At 40.6% G+C, this 26,465-nt stretch overlaps 1 protein-coding gene across 1 annotated transcript; it reads right to left on the bottom strand.

The window, feature by feature from the left end:
- Nucleotides 1-4,880: 4,880 nt before the first annotated feature.
- ELAC1 (elaC ribonuclease Z 1) lies at nt 4,881-26,130 on the bottom strand. Its single transcript, XM_036418716.2, has 4 exons — nt 23,765-26,130; nt 12,898-13,061; nt 7,150-7,617; nt 4,881-5,522 (listed from the first exon to the last, which is right to left on the bottom strand). The coding sequence occupies exons 1-4, from the start codon at nt 24,064-24,066 to the stop codon at nt 5,056-5,058; spliced, it is 1,401 nt and encodes a 466-aa protein (XP_036274609.2). The 5' UTR covers nt 24,067-26,130; the 3' UTR covers nt 4,881-5,055.
- Between the last annotated feature and the right edge of the window lie 335 nt (nt 26,131-26,465).

Raw genomic sequence — 26,465 nt, 5'->3', positions numbered from 1 at the left:
ATATTGATTTTCAAATGTTAAACAAACCTTCCATTCCTGGAATAAATTCCCTTTTCCAAGATATCTTATTCTTTACACATTCCTGGATTCAATTAGCTAATTACTTTCTTTAGGGTTTTTATAAGAGAAATTAGTCTGTAATTTTCCTTAAGTTTTGGCATCAAGGTTATACTGACCTCATAAAATGAGTTGGGAAATGTTCCCTCTTTTTCTATTTTCTGGAAGTGTGGAATAAAGGTATATTTCTTCCTTAATTTCTTCCTTAATTGTTTAGAATGAGTCACTAGCAAAACCATCTGGGCCTGGAGGTGGTTTGTTTTTGTTTTTAGGAGAGTTTTAATCACAAATTCACTTTCTTTAATAAATAGAAAATCTGAATAGTCACCATTTTTTTCTTGTGTCACTTCTGGAAAATTGTGTTAAGAAAGTTGTTTTAGTAATTTTACCTGAAATTCAAGTTACTTATAGTATCCTCTTTTAACTTAACATTTACAAGATCTGTAGCAATCTCTCCTTTTTCATTCCTAATATAAGTATATTGTAAATAATCTATTATTGGATTGACTGATGAATGGATAAAAACATGTGGTATATTCATACAATGGAATATTTGGCCATAAAAAGGAATGAAGTACCGATATAAGCTACAACTTGGATACATCTTGAAAACATTATGCTAAATGAAAGAAGCCAGTCACAAAGGACCACATATTGTATGATTCAATTGATATGAAATATCCAGAATAGGCAAATCTATAGAGACAGAAAGTAAATTAGTGGTTAGAAAGTAGATTAGTGGTAGAAAATAGCTTAGGGCTGGGAGCTTGGGAGGAAAATGGGAGTGACTGCCAAAGGGTATGGGGTTCCTTTGGGGGATAATGAAAGTGTCCTAAAATTGATAGCGGTGATGATTGCCCAGTTCTGTGAAAAGATGAAACCCATTGAATTGTATGGTATGTGAATTATAGCTCAATAAAGATGTTTTTAAAAATCTATCTTTAGACAGATGAGATATACTCCTTGATCTGGATTTGATTAGATCCTCCTTCATTTTTGTTCAAAGCAACAAATTGGAAACTACCCAACTTGCAAAGTTTATCTAATCATTTATGTTTCAACCCCAATACCAGTATTCCAGTTATCCCTTTCTTTGGTATCCCAGCTGTTTGTCATCTGGACTGGAGCACTGTGCAGTGGGACCAGAGGACACTGTCTATGCGAGTTTCCCGGAAGATTGACGTTAGGAAATATTTCTTAGGAAAGAATGCCTATGTATCTTCAGAAAAGTCTTTGCATACCCTCAGGGGTACAGATACCCTAGTTTGCAGACCACTGCCGTAGATCATACTGCCTTTTAGTAGAGGCATATGGGGTGGAAACCCATCATGTTCCAGGATGTATTAGCAGTATGAAGACATGTCCCATGGCCAGGCTCCGGGTGAGCCAGTGAGGATCAGCATGCGGGCTGCTTAACCAGACGAGGGTATTTTGACAAGGTCAACCCCCCAGTCCAGGATGTTTGACAGAGAGACATGGCCTCATGTGGACAAGCCTATGACCTCTGGAAGGCACGACAATATAGAGAACCACCGAGACAAAATAACCTTGGTCTCATGTTGGTGACACTGAAGGATTAAACGTGGCTCAGCTCCACCTGAGGCTGCCTGCAGAGTTTCTGAAGTGGCAGGGGATTTATATAGCTGGAAACTTGATCCCTTGCCTTTCCCCTTTTACTTTTTTGTGGGCGAATTTATAATAATCTTTGTACCTGCCAAGTCTGCTGCGTATATAATTAGCACGCTGACATCTGAGCAAGTGTTTCTCTGCTAGCTTTATTTAGGAGTCAAAATATTTTTTCTCTTTGGGTAAACTTGGGCACCCTCCTCAACTTGTTATCCTGGCTATAACAGCTTTTTAATCCGGAGAATATGTTCATCATCCTGTGTCCACATGTCACCTGGAGTGTCCCTGTCCTGATTCAGGAAAGCCTGGCATTTAGTTGGTACTCAGTGAACAGGGCATCGCCAAACCAGGTATTTAAAATTTTTTGAACAAGTACAGTAATGAAATGAACTAGGCACAGACCTTAAGTTTAAGTTTGCACATTCATGATATCAAGACCTAATTTCTTTCAACAAACATTTCTGGTGCTTGCTATGGGTGTGTGTTTCTGAGAATGTAGAGATGACTAAGATACAGTCTTTAACCTCAAGAGCTCCATGCAGCAGAGGTACTAGTATTAGCCATTCCCTGTTGTACGGGTTTGATCGCACAGTGCCTAATAAATGCTTGATTGAAAAGAGTCCAGGAACCAAGTTTCCCTTTAAGCCTGGTCAAACTCGTACTTTGCCTAAAGTGGGGCAGAATCAGGCTGTTGTGAAGATGGCTTCAGAATGACCGAGATCCTGAGTTGCTAGACCATCTTATCACTACACTAAGGACTCCAGAACCATCCAGGAATCAAAAATTTTTACTAGAGAAGCCCCAGAACTCAAAGGAATTTAATAGTATTCAACATCACAATACTTCAAAGTATCCTATATAATAAAATAATATGCAAATCGACCGAACCACAGAACTACTGGTGGTGGTGTTTGTGGTAGGGAGGCTGGGCTGATGAGCAGGCAGCACTAGGCCAGCCAAGGCGCATGCCAGCAGGCAGAGGGAGGGGACAGCAATGGGGGGGCAGTGGCAACCGGCAGCAGAAGGGCGATGGGAGGGGCAGGGCTGCTCACTGGCCAGTGCTGTCCCAATTGGCCCACCCAGTGGCCTCCTGCAGAGGGAGGCCAGACTGCAGCTTAGGCTCCCAGACTGCGAGAGGGCACAGGCCAGGCTGAGGGACTGATCCGCCCCACTCTCCCAGTGCACAAATTTTCATGTACTGGGCCCCTAGTGTACTATAAAACTCTCTGGGTTCTTGAGATGGAAATAGATAGTATGTGATGAAATAGGACTGAGAAGGGGGTTCAATTGAGTTGACAGCCCTGTACTGCAAGATGTCTCAACACTGTAAAGCAAGGTGCTGTGAGACAGTAATCTTTGCAATGATCCTGTGGTGCAGGATCCTATTTTAGAGATGAGCAAGCAGAAGCTCAGAGAAAGTAAGTAATCTGCTCCAGATCACACAGGTTCCACCGTAAGGTACAAAATGGAACCCTGAAATCAGGTCTTTTTGACACCAAAAACTGACTTATGACCACTCAAGCAGTATTGTTTTTAATATAGCAAAAGACATTAGGACATTCCCACCGGAACACATAGCATAAAGGGTTTCCCAAACTGATTTGATTAGGGAACCCTTTTGAATGAACCAGTCCTTGAGACTAGCTTTCCATATAACACATTTTGAGAAATATTGGGGTCTAATGAGTCAGATACCCCAAGACAGAAAGGAGGTAGAAGGCAGGTGAGAAGGAAAAGCTATTCTAGAAAGGACATTTATTAAAAAACATGCTCAAAGAATTATTAATAGAAATACATAAATTAAACGCAGTTGAATAGGTATCATTTCTTTACCTCCACATTCATAAGTTCCAGCTCATGGCTCATTTCTGTTAAATAATATTTGATATAACAACCCAATTAACTTAGCTAGTTCTTTAGAATTTGTTGTAGAATATGATTTACCTAGTAGTTTTACCTAGTAGTTCAATTCATTATGTCATGAATTTTGATAAAGTATATTCACATTGGGAGCCTAAGTTTTAATTTGCTATGTATCTCAACAGGTCTGCAATTTGTATTTTGGGGTGAGATAATTCTTCATTGTATAGAGCTGACGAAACTTTACAGAATCTAGAATCCCTGGATCCTTTTGCTAAATATCAGTAGTGCTCTCCACCCACCTCCAGGTCATTTCTTTTTTGTTGTTGTTAATCCTCACCTGAGGATATTTTTTTCCATTGAGAGAGTGGAAGAAAGGGAGGGAGAGAGAGGAAGAGAGAGAAACATTGATTGAGATAGACACATCGATAGGTTGCCTCCTGCACGCACCCTAACTGGGGCCAAGAATCGAACCCGAGACCCTTCGGTTTGCAGACTAATACTCTTAACCACTAAAAAACACTGGCCAGTCATTTTGACAAGAAACATCCCCACTATTTCAAATCTAGGGAAGTGGTATCACCTGAGCTGAGGGCCACACGTTTAGAGCAAACAGGAAAGTTCAATAACACATTACCGTATTTTTCGGACCATAAGACGCACTTTTTCCCCCCCAGAAGTGGGGGGAAAAAGTCCCTGCGTCTTATGGTCCAAATATAGCCTACACATATACTTTATAAAAAAAAGTTTTTTTACTTGCCCGGCTCTGTGTGGTCTCTGTGTGCTTGCCCAGCTCTAAAATGGTTCTAAATGCTGCTGTTTACTTTACAGGGTTGATTACATGTGTTTATGACTGTGATGTTGGGTTTTAATGCACATAAAATATTTTAGGACACTATTTGTTTCAGATTCTTTTTTTCTTCATTTCCCTTCTCTAAAAACTGGTGCATCTTATGGTCCGGAGTGTCTTATGGTCCGAAAAATACGGTAATTAAAGGATAAACACCTAGCCTGACCCTGCAGTCAGTACTCTAGCCAAGAGTTCAAGATTCAACATGCCAGCTTCAATCCTGCATGTCCAATGTCTCATTATACTTCTATCCTGTTAATAATAACATGAACAGATTCAACACAAACTGCCAAAATGCCATTTTTAGCCAAGAGGGCCAGGCCCTGTGTACTTTGCCAATAACAGCAATAAAGCTGGACAGAAGCTAAGCCCAGGACTGCATGGGGTGCATCTGAGGCAGCAGCCCAAAACACGAAGTACACCTGAAGGGGCTATCATTTTGTCAAGTTGCGCTTTAAAAAGGATGCTAACTTTTGTTTTATTTTTAAAGTGATTTATTATAAAAACACTTGCTCCCTCTCACTGCGGAATCAGTTCAGCAACGACACTCCATCATTTTTAGGATTATTGGGACCCAAATAATTCTAGACCAACACAACAACAAACTTTGTGGTTCGGTAACATATTCGGGACATGTCGGTATACATTCAGGAACGCTGGCCTCACTTCTTGATGGGAATGCCAATCACCATAAAATCTTCTGCTAGAGTCACTTCTTGGAAATCGAACACTGATTCAGCCTGCTTTTTTAGTTCTACAATCCCATCTGTTTCTCCTTCTCTGGCCAAGGCAACTGGTTTGTACCTCTGACTGAAGTGAGTCAGAACAAGCCTCTTTGCTTGGCACAGCTTGGCAAACGCTGCTGCCATCTGTGGCGTGCTGTGGCCGTGCTCCTTTGCTTTGTCCATCTGGGCGTCATCCAGGGTCGCTTCATGGATCAACAGGTCTGCTTCAAAGCACAGCTTCACGCCTCCATCACCCACAACGCCGGAACAGTCACCCAAAATGCAAATTTTTCTCCCAATAATAGGCTTTTTTAAGACATCTTGGGGAGAAATTGTAACTCCATTTTCCAGAACAACAGAAATTCCATTTTTCAGCTTCCCATAGGCAGGACCTGGCGGAACACCTAGTGATGGAGCAGATAACATCACATCAGGGGAATGGAATTTATGACTTGTTACGAGAGTCTGTTTTACCAGCAAAGCAAATAGCAAATGGAAAAGGCATCTTTTCCCCCCATAATTTGTATATTTTACTATTTGTGGAAAACTGGAATATTTACATTTTGTTAAAAGTTCCGTGTTGGCAATGCCATAGCACTTAAAACATTTCCCAAGCACACGTGTCTGATAAGTTTTAAGCTAAGTCCCACTGCAACATTATTGGTCAGGATAACAGCCCCGATGCTCTGCTGTGCATAGGAGTACCAGTTTTGAAGAGTGCTTTATTTAATAAGCTCATTTTTAGGCAAAATTTAAGAGCCCATTTAAATAATGACATGATATCTATATATTGATTAGCTTAATAAAATAATCTTCATATGTAGTGATGGTTCCACCTTAACCAACCAGGGCTGAAGTCTCCTATTAATCTAGAATAGTATCTAATTAGCACTCTGGATAATACCTACAAACCAATAGAAAGTGCTTACTAATTCCAACGTAGATTATATTTAAAGTATCCCAATATAAGAATACTAGAGGCCCTGTGCATGAAATTCATGCACGGGGGGGGGGGGGGGGGGGGCGCGCATGGGCCCTCAGCCCAGCCAGAGCCCTCTGGCAGTTTGGGAACCCTCGCTGGATGTCTGATTGCTGGCTTAGGCTTGCTCCCCCTGTGGGAGTGCACTCACCACCAGGGGGCGGCTCCTGCATTGAGCGTCTGCACCATGGTGGTCAGTGCATGTCAGTCACTGGTTGTTCTGCCCATTCGGTTGCTTTGCATATTAGCCTTTTATTATATAGGATTCCCACAGGTTTTTAGATAATAAAAATACCTTTGGCCTAAGTTATCTTTCCTCATTATTTTGCATTCTGTTTTAGTTGGAACTGAAAGAAGAGGTTGAATAAATAAAGAACAAACATACAGAAGACACCATCATGCTTTTCAGAGGCTCTGCGCTGGCCATGCTGAGGAAGGCGGAGATGCTGGTGGTACGACACGCCTGGACGCTGCTTCCTGAGATGCTGCAGACCCCCAGGCAGGAAGGCCTTGCAGGCAGGAGCAGGAAGCCTCGGATGGCCCCAGGCCTAGCTTTGTGCACGTGTATTCTACCGTGATGAACCCAGTACATAAAATGGTGAGGCAAAGGATACTGAACACCACATTAACCTAATCAAGGCAGAAAAGGAAAACCCTGAAAGTGGTTGCAGTCAAAGATTAAGGTATGGCAAAAGTTCTCAAGACAAAGGTATCATTGAAAACATCTTTTAAGAGAGAAAAAACAGAAGCCTGGACCTAAGACAACAACTACTGCCCTGCCAAACAAGACAGTGTAAGATGAAGATAAGAACGTGCATCAGGGGAACAGCAGAAAGAAGGATTAACATATGTACCTGGGTTTTTTTGCTCTGTATACCATCTTTTGGTGCCAGGAACCTATCTCCCTTAATAAGCAAACTTTGGGCAAAGGGAATAAACGGAGAATATGTCAGTTGTAGGCCTGGGAGACAGGACAGAAAGGTTGCGATAACACTTCCCAGAGCTTTAGTTAACACCAGCTGGACTGACGAGAAGAGAAGAAAAACACTTACCGAGGTCTTTCACCTTCTGTGCATTGAGTTTGCCGGGGCGCTTCTTCTCCACCACGGAAAAGCCGAAGGAGGGGATTCGGTGAAAGAGGCGAAATGCTTTCACAACAAACTGTTCGTCATCGACCAGAAGGTATGAGTTTTCTTCCGAGTCTAACAGGATAGTCCTTCCTTGTCCCTCTTTGGGAGAGCTGTCTGCTCTACCCACATGTGCAAATTCCTTCAGTTCTTCCGCAGGACACTGATCTGCCGTAGGCACCAGCTCATGGACCACGTACGGGAAGCCCAGCTCGGTGTGAGAGAGTTCCATGGTTCGCCAGATGAAGTCCCGAAGGCCTGTGGGGCCATAGATTTCAATGGGCTGTTTGGTGACCGGGGAGCCACTCTGCAGGCTGATGGTGCAGAGGAGGCCAGGAAGGCCAAAGAAATGGTCTCCGTGAAGATGTGTGATGAAGATCTTGGTAATTCTCCCTTTTGATTGAGGGGAAAAAATAAAATTGGGAATTTTTCAGAAGTAAAGATCCATACAAAGGACTTGAAAGACACATAACAACTTACACAGAAAGCAGTAAAATGAATTTAGAGTTTTACTTACCACTATAAATTTATTTTTAAATATTTTTTTTCTACATGATTCCAGAAGCAAGAAAGATAGGCTTCCTTTTTTTTTTTTTTTTTTTTAAATATATTTTATTGATTTTTTTACAAAGAAGAACAGAGAGGGATACAGAGTTAGAAACATCGATGAGAGATAATCATCTATAAGCTGCCTCTTGCACACCCCCTACTGGGGATGTGCCCGCAACCAAGGTACATGCCCTTGATCAGAATCGAACCCAGGACCTTTCAGTCCGCAGGCTGATGCTCTAGCCACTGTGCCAAACCGGTTTTGGCTAGGCTTCCTTTTATTAGATGGTTTTTAGTAACACTTTTTCATAAAACAGCTTCAAATTACCTAGTGCTACAATTTTCAGAGTATTTTCTTATATATCCTTAAAAAAAAAAAAAAGTTGCAATAAGAAAGTGTACCAAAATAATTCACTTAAGTAACTAGATAGCCTTCAAGTGCCAAAAGCATCTGACAGTTACACTGCCCCGTACTGCTCCCTCTGAGAATAGCAAATGCGTATTTCCCCAAAACAAGTTCTCGGGCTTGATCAACTGGACCAGTGCCTGAACCCAAACTGCCTTTTAAGGACTCTCTACACTGGACAGAGATTAACTAACCAGGTCAGAGCCTGCTTGTCTGAGTGAGGCTGATGGGGAAGGAGGAAAAGGAAGATGATGAGGGAGGTGGGAGAGCAAGGGGGTAAAGAATGAGAGGGGAGGTGGGCAACAGACACTAGAATGCAGCTCAGCGGGCAGAGCCGGTGTTATTTATGCCAAGGTGCATGGGCCCATCTCTTCTCTTCATTCTGAACTAAACTAACACAACAGCTTTTTCAGTGCGTACTGGCTTAGGTTATAACTCGATTTACCTAAAGGTAAACTGAATTTATTGCTGGTATGTGGCAGGATGGCACATTAGCCTTTTTTTTTGAGATGCACCAAATATTTTAAAAGTAACAATCACAATAACGCATGTTCAGTGTAACAGAGGCTCTGGTCTGAGTCATGGCCCACCTCTTTCAAACATGTGCTGCCATAAAAGAACAGGCGTTTACTGATGCCATACAAGAACAGGAACAGTTTACTATCATGTGATTTGTCCTGTGATACCAAGGCAGAAGTGTTCCCCGGGTGAGTCTTCCAGTCTCGGCACTGAGCCCAGGCCTGTGGCTAAGAGCAGCAGGCTGGGCAGAGGTAGATTTTGAACCTCCAGAACCCCTCCAATTGCTCCTTTTTCTTTTCTCTTTCAGTCCTGTTTTGCTGTCTTTTAGAACCCTAGGCACTTTCCCTTTCCGCTGTCCAGGATGCCAGGGCGCTCACAAGTGGAGCCGAGGCCTCTGCAGACAAGAGAACTACTATGGTGCCGAGTCCTGACCCACGCTGACCTCAGAAGCCACCTCAGACGCTTTGGCCTCTCCCTGTCTACTACCAAACAGAGAAACTGAGCACCGAAACAACTTGCGAACCCAAAGTAATTGAGTCGAAGTTAAGTAAAAAAAATGCTTCCCACCGTTATCAGTTTCAGGGAAGACAAACATTTCATTTTTCAAGAAACTTGATTTTAAAGGGATAAGGAATGACAGCCACCATTATCAAAGGTAAGAGGAGGCTATCAAATGAAGAAAAAAAAATGCATGAGTTCCCTTTTACCTAAGAGTAAGAAAGTACAAGGGAATATGTCATCCATATAGGAGTGGAATACTAGGCATCCAAGTGATGATGCAGTTATACCTACTGCCCTTGGAAATGTCTGCAATACAGTCCTTGTATATATTGTTTAATTGGGAAAAAAAAAAGTAGATTACAGGGAGTATAGTGATTCCATTTATGCAAAATTATACACATATACTATACCTACACTGTTACCTTATCTACATGAACAGAAATTTTTCTTATGAGATGCAGTCTTAGGCTTTTCTTTTTTGTTTGTTTCCTTTTTTTTTTTTTTGGTAATTTTTAAAGGAATAGTTTATTGATTTTTAGAGAGAGGAAGGGGAAGGGACAGAGAGATGCAACATCAATTGGCTGCCTCCTATATACCCGCTACTGGGGATCGAGCTGGTAACCTGGACATGTGCCCTTCACCGGGAATCAAACCAGCAACTTCCTGCTGCACTGGATGACAGATAACCAATTGAGCCATACTGGCCAGGGCTAGGCTCTTCTTATGTACACTTTTCTGCTTTGTTTGAATTTTTACAATAAGCCTATATACTTTTAAAAATTAGTTTTAAGGGGGGAAAAAAAGGCTAAGCTCAGTCTTTAATATTATGACAGAAATGGATATGGCAAGCCTATACTTGTTAATCAGATGCTTGCATATTAGGACCATGGAAGCTTGAAAGATGTATATTTAGATAAATACAAAGTACTTCTTTACGAAACTCATAAAATATTATTATCCCAGGAGGTAGTATAAGTTTAAAGTGTTTCAATGAATCAAATAACAATAGGCCCATATTGTGTTACTGAGAGAAACTAATAACCTCCTAGTGTTCTGTAAGTCCCTCTCCTTGAGTGTGGATGGGACCTGTGATTGGCTTCTAACCAGTAAAATATGACCCAGAGATATAATGTGATTTCATTATGTTTTAAGACTCCACATTACTTTTAGATTTCCTCTTGAGTTTCTTTCTCCTTTGCTGGTACTATTCTAAGCTACACGAAGCACAAATCCATGTGACCAGGAGGCCTCTAGGGGCAGTGGAAAGTCTTTGTCCTACAACTGTAAGGATTCTGCCAACAGCCTGAGTGAGTTCTAAAGCGGATTCTTCCCCACTTGAGCCTCTGATGAAACCTCAGTCTCAGCCAATTACAAGAATGCAGCTTAGTGAGACCCCGAAGCAGAAAACCCAGATAAACCAGGCCCTAACTCTCTAACCCACAGAAACTATAAGATAGTAAATGCAAACAGGACACTAAACATGTAATCTGTTTTGCAGCATTAAATGATGCCGCATTAAGTAAAAAGGAAAGATTTATCCGCCCCCCCCCATACCCAAACCTCTAATACCCACACTTAAGAGTTTCTTCTTTCTATTTTAATCACCTTGCCACATCAACCCCTGCTCTCTGAACGGTTACACATGACAGCCTCCACTCTGGTCTGCGCCTGCCCTGAGAGTTTTCACAGAAGAACGCCTGGGGGACCCCAGCGACATAAAGCACAGTACCTGCCGTCACCTCGGGGCTTCAGTACAAGGCAATGTATAATTGGGGTTGAACATGTCCCAAGTTATATTCATTAGCTCATTCCTCCAACTGCTCTTCTCATGGCACCCAGGTCCAGGACATAGCCATCTGTAACTTGTAATAATTCCTCACTTCTTCACACGCTAGATATTTAACCAGTCACCACTTCCTGTTGGCTCTACAAGTACCCCTTAGATTAAGTGTCTCTTCATCCCTATTCCTACTTCCTGCTTCAACATCCTCATATTCTCTCAAATGAATGCAATTGCCTTGAAACTGATCTCTCTGATGCTATTCACTTTCTGCCATAGGAAAACTCTGTCCTAAAACACAAATCAGAGCATGTCACCCCTGCCTAAAAACCTTTAGTTGTTCCTTTTTGCCAAGAAAATGGCAAGGTCCAAATACCTTAGCATACCACAGAAGCCTTCACAGTCTGCCCGCACTTACTTTCAGCGTTATCTCTCTTCTATCTTAGCCACGGACTCAGTGTTCTGGATGGCTCACTATTCCCCAAACAAGTCTGGAAACGTCCTTACTAGTTGCTCACTTTGTTGTTTGTTCCCTGAATGTCTAGCCCTACTTGTCTCCCCAGAGAAACTTCGTAGATCCTAGCTCAACGGTTACCATCTCTGGAATGATCTCTAAACATACAGATCGTTAGTGTACCCCTCCTCTGTACACCAAAAGGACTTAGAAAACACCTCCATTATTCTCCTTATCACATTCCATTATGACTGCTTACATGTCAGTTTCCTTTATGGATGATCCCTGGATGCTAGAACTTTCTTGCTTTTAGGTATCCAATGCCATGCACTCGGTTGAGTCACAAGGAAAAGTAACCTCAATAATCACCATCTGTCAAGATCTATTCAATAATAAGAGAGAGGCACTGCATGAAGTACTGAATGTGTTAATCATGCTTTTATTGAACAAATATTTACTAGACGTCTACAAAGTACACAAGTGACCACTAAGCTTAGTACAGGGCAATAGTGCACATAAAACAACGATTTAAATAACATCATTTTAGATACTGATGATGTTAAGAAGTTAATAAAAATAGGACAAGCCTGTAGAATGCCTGGGGCGAGAAGAGCTAATTAACTATAGAAACCCAGGAAAAGCCTCTGAGGAAATGGCATTTGAGCTAACAGTTAACTGATGAGAAGATAACCACACAGAAAAGGGATTACCGTATTAATACTAGAGGCCAGATACATGAAAATGGTGCAAGAATAGGCCTCCCTTCCCCAGTGCCAGCACTGACTTCCCTCTGGCACCTGGGACCCGTGCTTCCCTCATAGCTCTGGTTTCATCCGGAAGGATATCTGGTCTAATTAGCATATTATACTTACATTATTACAGATAATTCTCATAACATGCCTTCTTAAGTACCAGTTTTTATCCCCATTTTCAGGATGCTGATCTGCTAAGATCACAAGCTGAGTCACAGCTGGGACCGGAATGAGGTCTGGGCCTTTCATCGGTGTGCCTGCGTTTCCCTGCTGCTGGGCCTTTGCTCACGCCACTCCCTCTGGCTGAAATGCCCTTCTCCTCTCCAGCCCAGGGAATCCCTCCTCTTCCTTCCACAGCTCACGGCCACCTCAAGATGCCTGCCCCGGTGACTGAGCGGGAAGAGCGTCTCCCTTTGCGTCCTCCCAGGAGCCCCACATCTCCTGGCGGAGGAAGTGAGTACACACACTGTTCTTTCGCTCGGGCAGCGTCCATCTAAATAGGCCTCATGTCTCTCACTGCATCCTCTACTCCGAGCCTCTATAAATCTTTGCTCTCAAAACACTCAGGAAGAATGACAGGTAAATGAACAAGCGAAGGAAGTTCGGTGGGTGTACCAGATGCCGGAGGGCTTTCCAGGCAGAGGCCTGAGGGAAGCCAGGAAGACGAGGCTGAACGACAGATGCTCTTAATGAGACAGCGGAATGCACTGACCTGCTTTAAGCTGGCTCTTCATAAGCTGCGTCTGGGTCCCCTCCCCGCAGTCAAAGAGCCAGCACTCGCCCTCGCACCGGAGGACCAGAGCAGAGGCGCCCCGGGTCGGAGATGGGTACGCTGCGCCCGTCCCCAGAAACGTCACGTCCATAGACATCTTCCACTCTGCAACGGAAAGATCAGCTCGGCGTTATTTCACATCACAGCTCAAAACCGCCAAACACGGGCTCCCGAGAGACGAGGTGTCGTTTAGGGCAGGGGAACCACTCTACTGCGTGATGCAGACCAGACAGACGCCATCGTCATCCTTATACTTGGTCAAAACCCACAGAATGCACGCTCGGAGTGAACGAACCCCAATGTAAACTTTAGTTAATAATAATGTATCTATGTTGGCTCATCAATGGTAACAAACCTACCACATTACTGCAAGATGTTCACAACAGGGAGAGGAGTAGGGAATATATAGGAACTCTTTATTTTTTTTAAAAGTCCTTCTATGCCGAAACTGGTTTGGCTCAGTCTACGGACTGAAAGGTCCCAGGTTTGATTCCGGTCAGGGGCATGTACCTTGGTTGCGGGCACATCCCCGGAGGCAGCTGATCCGATGTTTCTCTCTCATCGATGTTTCTAGCTCTCTATCCCTCTCCCTTCCTCTCTGTAAAATCAATTAAAAAAAAAAAAGTCCTTCTAATAAACACTAAACAATCACCACTGTAACTAACATGGGATTTAATTACACTTACTAGGTGGTATGCATGGTGCCCATCGTGATGAGCCCTTTCTCTGAATGAGCATAAATACAGCAATGCTCTACAGCATTTTCAACCAGTGCACCGAGGCACACTGGTGTGCTGCAAGAATCTTTAAAACATGCAATACCTATTTAATCAGGGGTACTGACTTCTTTCCCCTTAGACTGTCAAATACAAAAAATGACAACAGCCAACACAACAATAGCCATCCAGTGTGAATGAATCAAAATTATACCTATTTTTATAAAACATATTTTATTGATTTTTACAGAAAAGGGAGAGGGATAGAGAGTTAGAAACATCCATGAGAGACAAACATCAATCAGCTGCCTCCTTCACAATCCCTGCTGGGGGTGTCCCTGCAACCAAGGTACATGCCCTTGACCAGAATCGAACCTGGGACCTTTCAGTCCACAGGCTGACGCTCTATCCACTGAGCCAAACCGGTTATGGCTACACCTATTTTTAAAATTAAACCAGCGAAAAGCATATTTTTGGTGTGCCGCAGAATTTCAATAATTAGTTTGTACACCACGAGAAGAAAAAGGTTGCTAATCGCTGCTCCGCAGACTACAGTAACGCCGAGTGAAGGCCTCCTCTAAGTAACAGGGTCCATCACTGGTCAGGATCTGAAGTGCTGCGACAGGTGATCAGCAATAACCCGCTGAGTGTGTAGATTTCTGCCAACTCCTGGCATCTCTTTTTCTTTTCACTATTTCTGGGCACATCTGCCATCACTGCTATACTTCTGTGATGAGATGTGCACCAAAAAGAATAAATGAGAATAAACTCAAACTTGTGCATAAACAATCATAGGTCATCCATACTGAGGGCTGGGAGCAAATAAATAAATAAATAAATAAATAAATAAATAAATAAAACATAATTTTAAGAAAAAAATACTAAGGTAAGGACATCTGATAGAGAGCTGGATAAATATAACTTCTCTCAGTCTTAGCAATAACCAGATAAAAAATAGGAATGGGAAAGATCTCATTCACAAGAGAGAGAAAAACTTATAAAATCACTATTAACAGGAAATAAATAGGCTCTAGAAGTCCCAGGTGCATATTAGGTCCCTTAGTAAGACTTAGTATCGCCGAAACCGGTTTGACTCAGTGGATAAAGCGTCGGTCTGTGGACTGAAAGGTCCCAGGTTCGATTCTGGTCAAGGACATGTACATTGGTTGCAGGCACATCCCCAGTAGGGGGTGTGCAGGAGGCGGCTGGTCGATGTTTCTCTCATCAACGTTTCTAGCTCTCTATCCCTATCCCTTCCTCTCTGTGGAAAATCAATAAATATATATATATATATATATATATATATATATATATATATATATAAAAAAGACTTAGTATCACAGAAATGATCACTTTTTCATAATTAGTATAGATATATTTAATGCAAATTCGGTCAGACTTCCAGTGACAGTAATCTTGGAACAAAAAAAAACAATCAAAAGATGGAAGAAAATAATGTCCGAGAATGGACAAGAAAATTACATTAAACAGTAAGTAGAGAATTACCTTTCTAGATATTATACTTACTATACTAGGTAAGTGGGTATACTATAATTAAGAAAATAATATTGACACAAAAAAGATAAAGGTGAAAGAGAAAAAAAATAAATCTAGGAACTTATGGGAATCAATATGTAACAAAAGTGTAAAAAGGGTGACATTTAATAAGCAGCATTGATATAATGCAGAAAAAAAGTAAAGTAAGACATTCACTTGCATTGCATATAAAAATATATTCCACGAAGTTTAGAAATTTAAATGTAAGAGGTCCAATAAAATGTGTTTTAAAATACAAGAAGACATATATATAATTTGGGGATTGGGAAAGCCCTTTTTAGCAAGACAGCAAATTCAGAAATTAAAAAAAAAAATAGACGTTTTCACTACATATAAACTTTCATATATTAAGACTCAGAATCAAAGACCTCCTCCCCCCAAAAAAAGGCACCCGGAGAAAACTATTTACACTGTATGATAAAGAGTTAATGCCCCTTGAAACAAATTCAAAATACCAAACATCTGGCAGACAAAATACACAAACAAAAAACCCAAACCAAAAAACTGATACAACAGATAAATGGGTATACACAGGAAATTCACATAAGAAATCTAAACCACCAATTGGCATGAAAAGTGTTCAATCTCCAGGTAGAGGAAATGCAAATTAAAGAAACAAACACCATTTTTCCCACATCCATGGCAAATATTAATGCTAGCCAGTGCTAACCAGAACAAGATTGGCATTCATATGTTACTAGTAGTGGGTGTGAACTGCTATGTTTAGGAAGAATAATCTGGCAATATATATTACCAATAATAATGATCCTGTTAATAACAGCACATTAACCCAACACTCCTATTTTTGAGACTCTACCCTACAGAAGTAAAGGATTTATGTATAATGATGTTTATTGTGGTACTTTAAAAATGGCTAAAATTGGGAAGCAATCTGAAAAAAAATCAATAGGGAAGCAACTGAATATTTTATTATACAGTCATGCCATGAACTATTTGTTCTGCAGCTAAGTCTTGTCCTAAAGGGATGACAGTGAGAAAACTTACAGATGGCTATGGTATGATCTCATTTTCATAACAATGTCTAAAACCCCCACATTAATATGAGACAGAGAAAGTCTGGTGTGGAGGATACACACCATATTGTTATTATCAGGGGTGACTAAAATGGAGAGGGGAAGAGATTATTTTTTCTTTTAAATCTTTGAATTGATTTTTAGTTGCAATAAAGAGCATTTATTTTATATACAACTAGAGGCCCAGTGCACAAAATTCGAGCCCAGGTAGGGTCCTTAGCAGCTGCTGGCAGGGCCTCCCTTCCCCAGGTGTCAACTGGGCCTTCCTTTATTCTGTGGCGCCCCCTCATGGTCAGTGCACATCATAGCAAATGATCGAAATCCCAATTACAATAGTATTTTATATATATAAGATTTCTTTAAAAATGATTTTTTTAAAAATGTGTCATATGGCTGAACATGCTTTTCAAACTACAATTCTCCTAATCTTCCTTTCCATTGGGGATACAGTTTGTTCCCTTGACTTGCCCCACCCCCTTCACACACACACCTTACACACATAGATGGTACATCTCTCTACTGAACACACAGCCTTTAGGTTACTGCTGTGTCCCTTCCATATGCTACTCCACACTTTCACTTCCAAGAAGAAGCCTTCCACGGATAATTAAGTAGTTTAATCTGCAGAGGTTTCCTATTGGGTTGCAGTTTGCAAGACAGACAAGAATAAACAAAAAGAAAGTTTTTAAAAAAACATTAAAAGCTGATAAACACAGGAGGAATAATAGAATATAATCACATTGCAATCCCTAAAAATGATGGATCTAGGCCAGTGGTATATAACCCTGGAGCATATTAGAATCAGCTTTTAAAACATCAATGATTGGGCTCCATCCCAGAACAATTAAACAGGAAATTCTGCAAGTGAGATATGTGTTTTAGTATTAAAAAAAAAAAAATGCTTCCCCTGTGATTCTAATGTGCAGTCAGATTTGAGAACCACTTAACGAGAGAATAATGAAGAACTATAATAGATGGATCAGCTGACTTGAACTCACTCACTAGTCAATTTTTTAAAACCTTATGAAAAAATGTCAAACACACACAAAAATAGAGATTAGTGTACTGTACTGCCACACCATCACCGAACTTCAATAATTATCAACTAATTCATGGTCAATCTTATTTCATCAGTATCCTCTACCCATCATCCAAGAATATCTGATAAGTGTACTGGGCCCTTCCATCAGGAAATACACACTGTCGGCATTGCTGTGGACCATGAGCCTCTTTCTCTGATGTTAACAGGCACTAATGATCACTGCCAGAATCCATTATTTCATTAGGGGTTGCCAAAAGGTGGTATTCTCTCATTCCTTTGGCAGTTATTAACTGGCATTCTTCTGTAATTCCCTGGTCAATTATTTAGTTACTCCATGGTACAGTTTGTTATTCTCTTAAATCCTCACCAAGGATATGCTTATTGATTTAGAGAGGATCAAATCCACAACCTTTTGGGGTATGGGACGCTCCAACCGAGCCACCCAGCCAGGGCACCCTATCGTGCAATCTGTACAGAAGAGCCCATTAACCTTAACACTGAAAGACAGACAGACCTTATCTAACTCCCCACGTGATGCCATGTGAAGCACACAGAAACCCTACCAGGTTTTCTTGCCAAAATGTAGAACCTGGATCTTCTGAGTCTGTAATCGAAATAACCAGTTTACTAAAGGACCCCATAGGGAGGGTAAAAGCCAAATCCAGAATGTAGGAAACTTTACAGGACAAATGATTTTGATTTCTTCAACAGGTAAATTCCAGGGGGAGGGGGTAATAAGGATGGAGGGGATAAAGAAATTAAAAGAAGAGATGTTTGGATCTTGATTTGGAGAAATGGATAATGGGTGGAGAAAAGGAGAATTGGGAAAATGTGAATAGTGACTGGATAGATGATACTATGAAATGCTTATTGGGTTAATAATGGCTTTATGTTTTTGTTTGTGTGTGTGTGTGTGTGTGTGTGTGTGTGTGTGTGTGTTTTAAAGGAGTTGAACCCAGCCAGTGTGGCTCAGTGGTTGAGCCTCCACAGTTCGATTCAGGTCAGGGCACATGCCCGGGCTCCATTCCCAGTGTAGGGGCATGCCGGAGGCAGCGGATCAATGATTCTCTCTCATCACTGTTTCCCTCTCTCCCTTCCTCTGTGACATCAATAAAAACATATTAAAAAAAATAAAAAAGGAGTTGTGTTTCACAAACATAAGTATTTAACGGATGTAATGGCACATTTCGATTTGCTTTAAATAACCCACTGGGGTGAGGGTAATAAATAAAACCAGGCTGATCATGAATTGGGCATTCAGTACACTATCTTATTTTCGTATGTTTGAAAGTTTCCATCACAAAAAGTCACAAACCAACTAATAACAAAACCAACTCATCCAAACCCCTCTACGAGGTCGGGAAGTCATCCGATTTTTATTGACTAAATGGTGCATGGTTCTGTGTCATGTACCATTCCTTCTAGACACTAGGAATGAAAAGAAACCAAACCAGATTTGGTCCCCATCTTCATGGGACAAAAAACAAAACAAAGCAAAACAACAAAACAAAACAAAACAACCCAGCCGCCTGCTTTCTCCAGACAGGACCCTCCCAGGACCGAGTGCACGTCCGTCCGCCGGAGCGCACCCAGGACAGCGCCCCGCTCCGGTCTGGCCGCCCGCACCGCCCCCGGCGCGTCCGGGGCCTGAGCGGCGGGAGCTTCCCAGGCGACGCCGAGGGCTGCGGGGCGAGAGCCAGCCCCGGGCCGGCGGCGCCCCCCGGCGACCCCGCAGCGCAGGCGGAACAGACGCGCCAGCCTCCGCTTTCGGGGAGAAGGAGCCGGGCCGGGAGGCAAGGGCGTGGCCGAGGCGGAGCCCGGCCGGAGGCCAGGTCTTCCCGAGCGTGGGCCAGGGCCCCTTCCGAGTGGGTGTCGGTGCCAGGGTCCCCCAAGGACGGGTGGGCGGCGGCAGGAGCGCGGGCCGAGGCGGCTCTCACCCCGGGCTCGCTCGACCCCGGACCTGGGCCAGGGCGCGGGGCCCGGGCCGCGAGGCGCAAGGAAACGCGCGCGGGAGGCCGCGGCGGCGCAGACCCTGCCCGCCCCTCTCCGGCGCGGCCTGCCGCACTCACCCACGCCCAGCCCGGGAGCCGCAGGCGGGCAGCGAGGCCGGCGGTCCGCGGGCGGCGGCGGCGCGGCCGGAAGTGCGCCGCGGCTGGTCCGCGCGGCCGCTCTAGGACGCGCCGGAGGTCCGCACTCGGTGGCTCGAGACGCCTCCCTTGCCCCCGGGGGTCCTGCACCAGGGCGCTGGGCAGGATGGTGGCGGGAACCCGTGAGGGTCAGGGCGCCACGGGTGAAAACGTCTCCTGGTTTTTGTTTGTTTGTTTGTTTGTTTGGTGTGTGTGTGTGTGTGTGTGTGTGTGTTTTCTGTGCCATCATTTCAAACAAGAGCGTTGTCCCCGAAGCTTTGCTCTTGCACTTGTGTAATTTCTCTTCTTTCGTTGGGACGGATCTTTCAGCCACCAAACCTAGAAGGCGCCTGAGGAGGAAAAAGCAAAGTGCTTTGAGTCCGGGTTCTCTTACCTATAACTCATGCACCTCCAGAAGCAACAAAACCTGGATTATTTTAAAGAAAATTCCAGATACAATATCATTTTATCCATAAATAGTTCTGTAGCTATTTAAGGATCCTTTTTTTTTTTTTTTAATTTCATCACTACACAATGATGGTAGACTTAAAAAATACCACTATAATATTATCATAAAAATACAATAATTTAATAGCATCAAATCCAGTCACTGTTCAAATTTACCTGATCAACTCATCATAACTTTATTGGTTTTAGAGAGAGACAAAGGGATAGGGAGAGAAAGAGAAATGTCGATCGGTTGCTTTCTACTGACCCACACCGGCCAGGGCTCTCAACTCATGACTTTTGAATCCTATTTATTCAAGTCAGAAAACTAAAATATAAAATTTTTAAAATGAAAAGGCTCTTTAAAAAAACTTAATAACAGTTATCTCACCTGAAAGTTAACAATAATTCTTTGCTATCTAATTTATTATGACATCCTTATTAATAACCATGTTCAAATCTTCCTAATTATCCCCAAATATTTCATATGTAGTTGGTTTGTTTGAATCAGGATTCAAAGGATTATACGTTGCATTTGGCCGAAGTCTCTTAAGTCTTTTTTTAAGCTTAATGGCTTTTTTCTTGCCATTTATTTGCGGAAGAAACTGGGTCATTCATTTGTTCTGTAGAATTTCCCAAACTGGCTGATGGCACTCCACAATATCATTTAACACGCTTCTCTATCCTCTTGTGTTTCTACCACATGGGACTTAGATCTAGAGGCCTGTTCTGATTCAGGGTCTCTTTTTTGGCAGGTCGGCTTCATAGGTGATGCTGAGTACTCTCTGATTTAGTCTCCTAATAATTAGGGTCTTGGAATATATATATATATATATATGCTGGGCACAGGGAGAAGAAGTGAGAAATAATTTCCTTACGGCTATCTATGATTAAATGAGAGAAATAGAGAAGGAAGCTGAACAAAAGGAAATAAAAAGATGAGGAATTCGACTAGTGCTCCACTTAAGAATTGAAGTCTAACAATATATTCCCATAGGGTCAAATAGTCTGGGAGGTGTGTATATGTGTGTGTGTTTTAAGATTTAATAATACCAAGTTTTAAAAGTGCCTTCAAAACAAGGAGCCTTCAGAAACAAGGTCATGGGGTGGTGAATACATAATACAGCATACAGATGATGTATTATAGAATTGTACACCTGAAATCTATATCATTTTATTAACCATTCACCCCAATAAATTCAATAAAAAGCAAAAACAAATAAGCAAAAAAACCCACAACATCCAGTCATATTTTAAACAGTTGAAAACAATAAAAAGAAGTCATAATGTATTTTTTTATGTATAGGAAAATTTTATTAAGAAAATACACACATCTCATTACAATATGTCAGGAAAGGGAAAAAACAATTCACATGATTATGAAGTGTAAAGACTGATTCCTGAAACCACCTGTAACCAGTTGATCTGGTATAATATACTCTACACAAGGCATTTCCCTTAACTAGCATTCCCATAAGCAATTACAGCAAGACTATCCCATCTCTTTATCTTTAAAAAAAAAGATATATTTTTATTGATTTCAGAGAGAAAGAGAGATGGAGAGAGAGATAGAAACATCAATGATGAGAGAGAATCATTGATTAGCTGCCTCCTGCACAACCCCATTGGGGATTGAGCTGAAACCCAGGCATGTGCCCTGACCAGGAATCGAACCACTCAACCACTGAGCAACACCGGCTGGGCTCTTTATCTTAAACGTAAAGGTGAGAAAGGCTAAGCAGTGACTTTTGCAACTTGTGGTTTCCTTGAAGTCAATAATTAATGCTGGGTATGTTATCAAAAGTAACACAATATCAAGTGCAAAAATGTGGTTTTAATTTCTGTTAATTTTAAAGGTCATTAGATAATAAATCCTTAGGCAAAAATTTTACTTGATCAAATATATAACTAAAATTAGTCTCTTCAGAAACTCAATTCCACACATACATATTACTACTTTCTAATTGTTCTCGCCTTTTAATAAAGGTATATATATATATATATATATATATATATATATATATATATAAAGATATATATATATATATATAAAATATCATTTAAAATAAACCTTACAATTCAAATTCACATTGACATTGGCAGATTCTTGAAACCAATTTGCCCCAAAATGATAGCAGTTAGTGGTTCTGTGAAGATGACCAAATCAAAATATGTGAACTGGCTACTGAGAATCTGTTGCAATTTATTATATTCAAAGCCACATCCTTTATGTTACCATCCAATACCTAAAGTGCTGAGGACTAATGTTTATATTGTATTTGAGTTATAAATGGGAACAAAGTAAAAATCAAATGAACTGGCAAAGCGCATTAAAAGGACCTAAGACTAATGTTATAATAATAGCCTGGCTGCTCAGTCGTTAGTGTTGGCCCTCAGACTGAAGGGTTGTGGGCAGGATGTGTGTGGGAGGCAACTAGACACATCAATGTTTCTCCCTCTCTGTCTCTCCCCCTCCCTTCCACCCTCTTTGAAAATCATTGGGGAAAATATCCTTGGGTGAGGATTAACAATAAAATAGGTGAGGATTGTTATCTGAAATAACAAGTCTTGAAGAAAAGAAATTTAGATTCAGATAATGTCCTCTAGCACAGGGGCCCTTCTTCCCTGAGAGGGGCCAAGGATAAGAGCCTGTGCTCTCCCACTTCCCCCCTCAGAGCCCGGCCTGGAGGCCTTCTCTCTAGAACAGGTGGGGTGACAGAGGTGACTGTGAAGATTAAATAGAATGATGCATGTAGGATACTTAGAACAATGGCTGGCACAAAGTAGGTGTTATTCATAAAATGTATTTTATCATTACCCACTAACTGCATACCTAACATGTTGGTGATATTTCAATGGTTACATAGGAATCAATGATTTGCTAGAATAAACACTTAAAATTAGGAAAGGAAAAAATTTTCTACAACATACTGAAAACTGGGGAATAGATTTCTCCTTAGTCTTAAAACTTTAAAAAGTATGCTGAATGTGGGGGTAACTTCCCAAACAGCTAAGTGGCAAGTAAGTATTTATTTAAAAAAAGCAAGATTAAATAACCATATGGGAAAGTAAAAGGAGAATCCCTTTAAATGGAACCCTCGTAGAGAGCCTTGAGATTTATATTAATGTTCTCAAGTATTAAGTATGCTCAACAAAGATGATTCCATTTTCGTGAATTCAACAGAGCACTAGAGCTGTTCAACTGTATGAAGAAATTATCTTTGAGGGATACTAAATGGGTTTAGGAAAAAAGCTAGAAAAGCATTTGGATGAAGGATTTTCCCCCCCCTAAAGCAAGGCTTTTCATACTTCCTTTGGACTTTCTTAGTTTTCTGAGAGCAGTAAATAATAATGATTATCATTATTCACCCCTTAATAATGATTACACATTGGTATTAATTTGCTAGTAATTCCTTCGCAAAGGAGAATACAGAATCTTATTTCTCCAGATGCTGATAGAGAAAGAAAAGGATAGGGTTAAGTCATAGCATGAGACAACCAAAAATAGAGGAGAAACAAAGATTCATTTGATAGCTAATGTTTTATAAATGAAAACTGGTTGCTGGGTTTTAATAAGTACATTTAAAATCAATAATTTGAAATTAAACAGTATTCAATTATGCATTTTTAGAAAAATCTGTTTAAAAGTTCTATATTAATTTTTGATCTTATAAACATCCTGTAAAAACTATACATAACAGAAATGAATGGAACCAATTATTTGTAAGAATGCAATTTGTTATCTTTTTCATGTGCAGTAATACTCTGAGCACTGAACTCAAAATGCACACCACCCAGGACTCTGGAGCAATGCCATTCAGGCTTTCTCTATACCAGCAGCACGGGCATCACCAGGGAGCTTGTCAGAAGTGCAGAATCTTGGGCCCCACCCCAGGCCCAGGGCATCCGCAGGAGGAAGGGGTCAGCTCTCCAGGAGACTCAGACACCTGCTTTAAGGCAGTGACAGGGAGGACAGGGGAAGTGTGTGTTGAGAATACACCTGCCATGACTCTGCCCAGGGAGTCCAGGGGCCTGGAGTAGGGGACAGAGACCTGGAGGAGGGGACAGAGGCTTCTGCATTTTAAAGAAGCTTCTTTAAGAAGCTTCCCAGAGATTCTGAGGCAACTTTCTGGGTAAGAATCATACTTTAAAAAGGTTTTAACCAAAATCTTTAATACTTTTCCCATTATAGTCAATAAATCTTAACTGCACTATTTACTCAATTTGTTTCACACCACAGATTAGAAAATGCATCACCACTTTTTCCTATTTAATCATATCTACAGAATTTCTTCTTTACTCAAAAGCATTAAAACGACTCTCTGGTCCTGTTTTTCAAAAACAATGACTCCCTTCCTAAGTAAATGTTCCCACATAAATCAAATGTTTCAGCTTATTTTCTAATTTGATGCCATTATGCCACCCCCTCCCACCATGATGAGAGTTTTTGCCTTTATTTTCTTAGCTTTAATATTAAAAATGGTTTCATTACTTTATATCCGATACTTACTAAAAAATACTGGTTGGTAAATAATACATAATGAGAATTAAGTAGCTTTAAAAATATATACTTATAAGATTTCTTATTTAAAAAAGCAATATGCTATTTGGACTTGTTTTTCTTCCTTGAAATACTGATAATTCCCATGAGGCCTGTACTAGACATATTAAGTGAACAACTTAGTCAAATTACTAAGTAAAATTCAGCGTATGTTCTTACCTTCGGCAAGCACAAGTCAGGTTTGTAATATTTATAATGTTAAACTAAAATCAAGATTTCAGAGAATATTTTTGGGAGTGATTGTGTTTTGACAAAGGTAATATGAAAAATATAAACCTTTCATATTTAATTAAAAGTAATAAATTGTGATCTAGTAGCTTATTTTATGAAACAGATTTATGTAACAGACTTCTGACTTTACTCCTCTGTTAAACAAATTAAGTAATTGCATTTCCCCATACTTTAAATGGCAATGCCATTTTGAGCATTCTTAAAATGAAGAATTTACTCAAAATTATTGTGAATTAATCTCTGGCTATAGGTAGAGGGAAATATGAAAATAAATACAAAGCCCTTTTTCTCTATAGAATATTATATTTACCGTATCAAGGACTGTGGAGAGAAATGTCAAATCATGTGCATGCTGATAAGTAGCTATGAATAATTTTTTGTAGTAATATTGTAGAATGAGCATTTAAAAATTTAGTTTTTTCAAAGCAACCGTGTTAGCCACATATATAGCCATACTACTACTTCTTAAAATGATTCTGGATTTTCCTTTAGAACTCTCCAATTTGTAAGCCACAGAAAAAACTGGTCTCACAAGTCAATTATTATCCATTTTACTGGGTTGAAAATAAACTATTAAAAATGGTCTGAACACCTACCTTATTTATCCCACTTAGCTCTAAATTAATTTTTGATGGCTTCAAAAAATTAAATTAATTTTTAATGGAGAAAGAATTGTCACTAATGATATTCAAAGGAATGTCTTGTAGGAATATTCCAAAATTATCTCAAGTAGAGCATCACTATTGGAAGAGGAGTATGACTTCTTCATTGAGGTGTGAAACATCTAATTTGTTAAAAGTCATGATGTTAATAATAATTTATGCAGCCTATACCCCTCTCCTTAGAATCATCTAGAAATTAAGATGATGAAAATGTTTTTCATAATAAGCAAAGCTGAATTTCTATCTGAGCAATAAAATAGCATAATTGAAGCAATTAAATTGAAGTTATTTCCTTTATTAAATAAAAAAGTTACACTATGATTTTTATATACTGTTGAAAACAATGACTTTTTAAATTAAATGTTTTAATGTTGACATTATTACAGGCTCAAAGACTATTTTTTTATTTGTCTAGAAGCAGCAGTAGTTTCCCATTTCTCTCTTACAATGTTATAGTTACGTAAGCCTTAATTTAGTTTTAGGAAATAAATAATAGGGTATATTTTACATATTTCTCTAGCTTTATATACTGGAAAGAAATTTCAGAGCATGAAGAAGAAATAAAAACATTTTAGATAGAATATTTGTCCTTAGAATTTGGTTAAATTTGGCCTTTTCCTCATACTGTGTGCTCATCTCCACAGAAGTCAGTTAGTATATTAGTAGCCCTCAAGAGCTCAGTGAGAAATTATTACCTATTAGAGGCCAGGTGCACGAATTCGTGCACAGGTGGGGTCCCTTGGCCTGGCCGGTGATCAGATTGTAGGAGGTTGGCCAGAGGGAAGAGTCATGGGAGGTTGGCTCTGGGAGTGCACTGACCACCCGGGGGCAGCTTCTGTGTTGAGCATATACCCCTGGTGGTCAGTGCATGGCATAGCAACTGGTTGACTGGTTGTTCAGTCGCTTAGGATTTTATATATATAGAGCATGGTATATAGCAAATACTTGGGCAAGTGTGATCAAGAGCAGAGGTGAAGACATTTAAAAAACATTTTTAACATCTCTTTGATGTTGTATGAGCTACAAATCAGAATGAAAGCATTATGGCTATTTGGTGGCAGGGTGCCAGTGGGCATTAACAATGTAGTCAACACATCTACCCACACAGAAGTGTAGATTCATGGGAAAAATA

This window comes from Pipistrellus kuhlii, unplaced genomic scaffold (genome assembly GCF_014108245.1).
Source record: "Pipistrellus kuhlii isolate mPipKuh1 unplaced genomic scaffold, mPipKuh1.p scaffold_m20_p_6, whole genome shotgun sequence".
NCBI lineage: Eukaryota > Metazoa > Chordata > Mammalia > Chiroptera > Vespertilionidae > Pipistrellus > Pipistrellus kuhlii.
This window is presented reverse-complemented; position numbering and strand designations above follow the sequence as displayed.

Bases quoted from the DNA above. Each gene is read 5' to 3' on its own strand.
- ELAC1 (XM_036418716.2), bottom strand. From the start codon at position 24,066: ATGGGAAAAGTATTAAAGATTTTGGTTAAAACCTTTTTAAAGTATGAT. The intron at 13,062-23,764 runs GCCCAAGATTCT...TTCCGTTGCAGA, and splicing joins TGCCCTGGGCCTGGGGTGGG to GTGGAAGATGTCTATGGACG. The intron at 7,618-12,897 runs GTCAGTGCATTC...CTCAATCAAAAG, and splicing joins GAAGAGCCAGCTTAAAGCAG to GGAGAATTACCAAGATCTTC.